Source organism: Gracilinanus agilis, chromosome 1 (assembly GCF_016433145.1).
Source record: "Gracilinanus agilis isolate LMUSP501 chromosome 1, AgileGrace, whole genome shotgun sequence".
Classification (NCBI taxonomy): Eukaryota; Metazoa; Chordata; class Mammalia; order Didelphimorphia; family Didelphidae; genus Gracilinanus; species Gracilinanus agilis.
Genome location: NC_058130.1, coordinates 440,238,198 through 440,246,153, shown reverse-complemented (window position 1 = coordinate 440,246,153; position 7,956 = coordinate 440,238,198). Strand labels below are relative to the sequence as shown.

The window sequence follows — 7,956 nt, the reverse complement described above, 5'->3', positions numbered from 1 at the left end:
GCTTGTCTATATATACGTATATATACATATATATATATGTGTATATATATATATAGTCATACAACTTTTAACATATTATTCATTTTTGTAAATAGTGTTTTAAAACCAAACTCCCAAATCATATACCCATATAAACAAGTGATAAATCATATTTTTTCTTTCTTTTTCTGGATTTCTATTCCCACAGTGCTTTCTCTAGATGTGGGTAGCATTCTTTCCCATAAGTCCCTCCGTGTTGTCTTGGATCATTGCATTGCTATTAATAACAAAGACCTTTTTATCAACCCACAATGTGTATAATTTTGGTTCTCCTGATTCTGCTTATTTTTCACTATGCATTAGTTCATAGAGGTTTTTTCAGTTCTTATAGAAGTCCCTGATTTCATCATTCCTCATAGCACAACAATATTCCATCATCATTATATACCACAATTTGTTCAGCCATTTTCCAATCGAGGGACATTTCCTCATTTTCCAATTTTTTGCCACCACAAAGAACCTGGCTATAAATATTTTTGTATAAACAGTTCCTTTCTCATTAAAAAAATCTCTTTGGGGTACAAACCCAACAGTGGTATGGCTGGATCAAAGGGCAGGCATTCTTTTATAGCCCTTTGGGTATAGTTCCAAATTGCCTTCTAGAATGGTTGGATCATTTCACAATTTCACTAGCATTTAGTGTCCCAGTTTTGACACATCCCCTCCAACATTTATTATTTTTCTTTGTCATATTGGCCAATCTTCTAGGTGTCAGGTGGTACATCAAAGTTGTTTTGTTTTGCATTTCTCTAATCAGGAGGGATTTAGAACATTTTTTCATGTGATTATTGATAGTTTTGATTTCTTCATCTGAAAACTGCCTATTCATATCCCTTGACCATTCGTTAATTGGGGAGTGATTTGATTTCTTATAAATTTTACTTAATTCTTTGTATATTTGAGAAATTAGACCTTCATCAACAACCCCTTTTTAATTTAATATAATCAAAATTATTCATTTTACATCTTATAATATTCTCTACCTCTTGCTTGGTCTGAAATTCTTCCTTTCTCCATAGATCTGACAGGTATACTATTCCTTCTTCACCTAACTTACTTACAATTTCACTCTTTATGTTTAAGTCATAACCCATTTTGAACTTATCTTGGTATTTAGGAGTTAGTGTCTTGAGTATGTTATGACATACTGTAATTATTGTATTAACTTGAAGATAAATAATCTCATAAAATATTTAGCTTGAGGAAAATAAACTAGCAACTAGAGTCACAGTATCTTAATAGTACTTACTAATAGATGCATTTTCCTTCTTTGTAGATTATTAAATTTTATTATTTAAAATAAAGGCCAACTGAAAAATTGGCCAAATTTTAGACAAGCCATGTAATAAAATTTTCTGCTTAATATCTAAATTCCATAAAAATTAGCATTGGCATGAAGTGATTGAAGAAAATATACTGCTATCAGCATGTTTTGATGTAAAAACATATCTAATGATTCAGTATTCTTATTACAACTTCCTGGTGAGGCCATTTAATCTTGAGATTTCTTTGAGCTATTCAGCTTAAGTTATTTGAAATTTTAAAGTTATAATTGGACCACCATGACTTTGAGTCACTTTCAGATCTGTAATTTTATGAATAATTTTGAATTCTATTAAGCAGATATGACACATCACTGCTTCTCTTTGTGTATAATATCAAGAATTAGATTTGTTGCATATTTATGTGTAATTTAGTCAGTTAATTTCTTATGATTGAAATAGCTCCTTTCATTTTCAGGTTTATCTCAACTCAGCACAAGACAGAAAGTCATGTTGAAATAAAGCAGAATGTTAAAATTAAAAGAATAGTAAGATGAATAACTTTAGAATTATCCTTTTTATGAACAAAATTACCACATGAAATCCTTGAGGTTTTGGCAAATACATAGTAATAATTATGTTAACTATAACAGTAAATACTTTTTAAGCATCAAACTTGTGATTCATAGAGGAATTAGAAAAATGCCTTTTCTGTTCTTTGAATATTTCAAAAAAAGATCTATGATTATGGATTCTTCTTCCACTGATGAATACCACAGTCCATCTACACCTCAATAAGTGGTTTTCATGAATTTGTATGGTCAACAAAATTATTATCTTGTGATTACTGTTGTGGTAATGATCCCTTGTTTATAATTAATAATGATAAATTGCATGAGTTAATCTTTTTAATAGCCCAATTGATACCTGACTAGAATTCAAAAGATTATTTCTTGATAATTGTATGCTCTCATTTCCTAGGTATGTTATGTATTATAGATAATTTAAAAAAATTAGCATATCTATGAAGATTGAGGCTTATGGCACAATCACAGATAGGTTAACTGAGTTGACATACCATTAGTCCATAAGGAATTTTAAGGGATTCTTAATTTTTATTGATATGTTTCATAACACTTTCATTTGGAAGTATGCCCTTCCTTTCCCCTTTTTAGTGAACCATTTCTGTAGCAAAGAATAACAAGTAAACAAGTGGAAAAAAGTGGTTCAACATATTATCAGAATTCTTTGGTAGGAAAAAGGAAGAGAGGTGCATTTTCTCATTGCTTCCAAGCAAATCTTGGTCATCTTTCAATTTGTATTTCCATTTACATGATTGTCGTTATCATATGTATTGTTTTCCTGGTTTTATTCTGTATAAGTTCAGTAAATCTTTCCTTCTGAATTTTTCATATTCATTATTTCTTAAAGTATAGTACTATTCCATAACAGTAATGTACTACAGTTTGTTTAACTATTTCCCAATGAATGAGCATCTTGAATAAAACATTTTTGTAATTAAAAGCATTTGTAAATATTAAAATAGGTAAATAATTTAAAGCAGTTTGCATTATAAATGTAGTCATAAAATTAGAGCCCAGTATAATTAATACATTCCTTATTAAACTGGTATATTTTGTAATTGATATTTTAAGACAGGTTAGTAACTGCAGGTGCTTCGTTTTATGTATTTTAATGAAATTTTTCCACTTTGTATATATATCTGAAGTGATCTCTTTCATAAAATAAATTCAATTTTCTGACTAAAAAGAAAAGTTGTAGCAATTTCCTAGAATTATACAATGCAAAAGTAATTTCTAACATGCTCACTATATTAGTAATTGTCTTATTGCCCTACAGATGCCACAGTTGGAGAAGAAACTTCAGCTAGAATTGGAAGATGATGCCCGAGTCATTGCTTGTCGATTTCCTTTTCCACATTGGATCCCAGATCATATTACGGGAGAGGGGATAGATACTGTCTGGGCATATGATACTAAGACTTTTAGAGAAAGGAAAAAGAGCTGCCTAAAACCTTTGTCAAATATGCATTCATAGAAAGTCATCCAAATGAAAGCTTTGTTGAAAGGATAATTTATTATTATTTTGAGTATAAAGAACATTTACCGATAGTGCTTTTGTAGTTTACTTACAAAACTGTACCTTAAAATTTCATGTTTTTTAATTAGGAAAATGCCCTGTGATATGGATTAAGAAATTTTTTTCCTTCTTTCTTTCTTTCTTTCTTTCTTTCTTTCTTTCTTTCTTTCTTTCTTTCTTTCTTTCTTTTTTCTTTCTTTCGTGAGGGGAAGGAGAAAAAAATTAAGGAACAAAAATAGATTATGAATGAATACCCAAAATGGGTTTATTGTAATGCCATGTACTTTAACTCTCAATAAATATGAATTGGTGATGATGATTTTCATAGCTAGGACAAGACCATGGTTATGAACAAAAAAAATCCTTTAAAAGATGTTTTCTTTAATATAAATGTAATTTCCTAGAAATTAACATTTCAATTTCATTTCTCCTTCTTTTGCCAAAATTAGTATCTGAAAGGATTGCTTTGGTAGGCTAATAAAGATTTAAATCTTTTTTTCCCCCCAAATATTAGGAAAAGCCCATTTTCAGAGGTCATAGACTCCTTTCCTAAGTTAATGCTTTACAGTATGTGAGTCCTGGACCTTTGGCTGAGGGGCAGGGGAACTGACTACATGATTATTGTGAAGCTATCAAGAAGCAAATTTAACTTTCATATGTTGGATAAATACCACACACGTATTGTTAATTTTAAAATGTATACAGATGCTGTTACGAAGAATAAAATATAAATTCACTTTAAAGCATTACTGAAGTCATAGTAATTTTCTATCGTGTGTTTTTCGGTGATAATGAAATTAAATCTGCCCTGCCCATCCTTGATCTAATCACCAAAGGTGAGAACATCCCCACCTTAATTCACAAGTTGGGAGGTCTGTGACCCATGTGTACTAGAGTGAGTGACGAATAAGAATGTACTGACTATCTCCTGGGCAGTCCTAAGAAAAGCATCTGTTGTGATTAGATATGTAAATTAGAGGAAGGCACAGAAGTGACGCAAAAGAAGCCCCTTTAAAAGAGTGACAACTTCCTGTAGCTCTCTTCTGGTTCATGGCTTGGATTGAAGGAGCTCTTGCTGGGACCCTGAGACCTTGGTGAGTGAAAAAGACTGACTGACTACCTTTACTTCCCTGGAGGTACTAGCCTCTGGGAGGCTCCCTTGATTGGGAGAAGCCCTCGTGGCTAAATCCCTTGTTAATTGACTTTTAGGCTCTCCAGCTGGGCTTCTGGAACCCTGCCAGAGTAAAGCCCAGACTTGAATACAAATCTAGTTTGTTAAGTTAGCCTTACTCTATCCTCTTATCTCTCTTCTTCCACTCTCTCCTATATTTTGTAAATAAATTACTAAAATCATTTTAGGAATTGGTATTTATTCAATTCCTTGGTGACCACACCTTTAAATATTAATATATCCAACCAAAAACCCCTTTTTCCTTCTTCCATTTCTCAATCAATGGATACTAACAGTAAAATCACTGTCATGTTGGGTTTAGTGATGTTGAGAAGGATTTCTCATTCAAAAAGATAGAGATGCCCTACTTAATGAAATAGGCAACCAGGTGGAGAGAATGCCAGGAGATGACCCTGTGTAAGGCACTTCCGCCATTTGCTTCAATTTCCTCATTTGTAAAATGAGCTGGAGAAAGAAATGACAAGCCATTGCAATATCTTTGCCAAGGAAACCCCAAATGGGGCCCCAAAGAGTCACACATGACTGAACAGTGACAAAACTTAGTTAATATTTTATTTAATATGAATACAGTCATTCACTTTGTCTTTCTTTTGGGCATAAGAGATTGTTGTTTCACTTGGAAGTGTTGTAAAGAGTATCTACCCTTATTATTGGTATTAGTAGTACCAATAGTGTCACTTGTGTGGACAGGCTCTTGAGGTTGACCATTTAGAAAAATGGCTGCTCATGTAACAGAAGGAAAACTTCTGCTCAGGCTAGTTATATAAAACAATTTATTATAACTATAAATAATTGTATAAAAGGGGAAGTAAAAGGAGAATAAGTATTGATAAGGGATTCCTTATTAACTAATAAATTCTATATAAATTACCAACCAATCTTTCCCTCAGAGGAAGCCTTTTTTTTTTTTTTAAACCCTTACCTTCTGTCTTGGAGTCAACACTACGTATTGGCTCCAAGGCAGAAGAGTGGTAAGGGTAGGCAATGGGGGTCAAGTGACTTGCTCAGGGTCACACAGCTGGGAAGTGTCTGAGGCTAGATTTGAACCTAGGACCTCCCGTCTCTAGGCCTGGCTCTCAATCCATTGAACTACCCAGTTGCCCCCTTCAGGAAGCCTTTTTGATCACTAATAATGAGCCTGCTTATTCTATACTATCAGAATGATAAATTCTAACTTATTAAACCTATTGCCAAAATTATAAACTTAATTATATAGATCTACCAAACTTCCTTCCCTTCAGCCAGAGATCAACTCTGTTTGAGTCACCAACTGGTTCTCCTGGCAGCTGCCCTCTGTTGGCCCCCAGAGAAGTCCGAAGAGCTGCTCAGTAACTCTCCTGCTTTCTGATCTAACCAGCTTCCAGCTCCTTCAGATTCAAGATGTTGTAGATCTTCCACAACCTTTCCAAGGCTGATCAGAGAGGAAGCCGGCAACAACCAACCTCCTAGTCTCTGTCCCAGAAGTGGGGTGGTGGCTTCTCAACTGACGCTTCTAAGACACACTCCAAAATTCCCTATCTCTGACCTCATCAGGGTTCCATGGCAAATCTTAAAGTACCCCAGGAAATCTCAAATCCCTTCTATAAACCTTACATCTGACTATATTATTATTTTTTTAAATCCTTACCTTCTGTCTTAGAATCAATACTGTGTATTGGTTCCAAGGCAGGAGAGTGGTAAGGGCTAGGCAATGGGGGTCAAGTGACTTGCCCAGGGTCACATGGCTAGGAAGTGTCTGAGGCCAGGTTTGAACCCAGGACCTCCCGTCTCTGGGCCTGGCTCTCAGTCTACTGAGCCACACAGCTGCCTCCTAAACTCTAAACTAAGCTAATTACTTCTACATTACAATTATCATTACAGAAGTCAAGTGAAAGAATTTTTACTTGTGAAAGCTGAAAGTGACTGGAAAAAACTATAGAGTTCAAGTGATACCCGCTATCAGAGAAATAAGCAGGCCACCAATAGTAACATTTGTAAGCTAGTGTCTGTCTCCACGGAAAAAATCATTAGTTGAAAATAGTTCTTTTCCTGTTACTTCTTGAGCCTCCCAAGTTTTGGAGTTTTTTCCCCCCATGAAAATAGATATAAATATTTCTGTACTTACATAAATTTCCATGGAAAATGGAAAAGCCATTCTCCTGGGAAAGGCCCAAGACATTTCTTTGGACCATTTGCTATGTGGATTGTATTCAGTCCCCTATTCAATCTAGGTATGGGTTGTCCTGTATGTTTATCCTTCATGAAATATGAGCTTATCTCTTTACCCTTTCATTAGATACTTTTAATCAGATTATATTAGTTTATTTATTTGTTTTTAATTTAATTTTTTTTTTATTTTTTAGAACAAATTTTTCCATGATTACATGATTCATGTTCTTGCTCTCCCCCCCACACTCCCCAAAGCCAACTCGCACTTCCACTGGTTTCTTCATGTGTCATTGATCAAGACCTATTTCCATATTATTGATAATTGTTCTAGGGTGGTTGTTAAGAGTCTACATCCCAAATCGTGTCCACATCAACCCATGTGTTCAAGTATTTGTTATTCTTCTGTGTTTCCTCTCCTGCAGTCCTTCCTCTGAATGTGGGTAGCGTTCTTTACCATAAGTCCCTCAGAATTGTCCTGGGTCATTGCATTGCTGCTAGTACAGATGTCCATTACATTCTATTTTACCACAGTGTATTGGACTCTGTGTACAATGTTCTTCTGGCTCTGCTCCTTTCACTCTGCATCAGTTCCTAGAGGTCTTTCCAGTTCACATGGAATTCCTCCAGTTTATTATTCCTTTTAGCACAATAGTATTCCATCACCAGCATATACCACAATTTGTTCAGCCATTCCCCAATTGAAGGACATACCCTCATTTTCCAGTTTTTTGTCACCACAAAAAGCACAGCTATAAATATTTTCATACAAGTCTGTTTATCTATGATCTCTTTGGGATACAAACCCAACAATGGTATGGCTGGATCAAAGGGCAGGCATTCTTTTATAGCCCTTTGAGCATAGTTGCAAATTGCCAGCCAGAATGGTTGGATCAGTTCACAGCTCCACCAGCAATGCATTAATATCCCAATTTTGCCACATCCCCTCCAGCATTCATTACTCTCCCCTTCTTTCATTTTAGCCAATCTGCTAGGTGTCAGGTGATACCTCAGAGTTGTTTTGATTTGCATTTCTCTAATTATTAGAGATTTAGAACACTTTCTCATGTGCTTATTGATACTTTTGATTTCTTTGCCTGAAAATTGCCTATTCATGTCTCTTGCCCATTTATCAATTGGGGAATGGCTTGATTTTTTTATGCAACTGATTTAACTCCTTGTATATTTGAGTAATTAGACCCCTGTCAGAGTTTTTGT

At 34.6% G+C, this 7,956-nt stretch overlaps 1 protein-coding gene across 1 annotated transcript in view; it reads left to right on the top strand.

The window, feature by feature from the left end:
* ATPSCKMT (ATP synthase c subunit lysine N-methyltransferase) overlaps nt 1-3,513 on the top strand; it is a 36,759-nt gene extending 33,246 nt beyond the window's left edge. Inside the window, exon 4 of the mRNA XM_044657879.1 lies at nt 3,162-3,513. Within this exon, the coding sequence (XP_044513814.1) occupies nt 3,162-3,359 (198 nt within the window). The 3' untranslated portion in view covers nt 3,360-3,513. The remainder of the gene's footprint in view (nt 1-3,161) is intronic.
* The last annotated feature ends 4,443 nt before the right edge of the window (nt 3,514-7,956 follow it).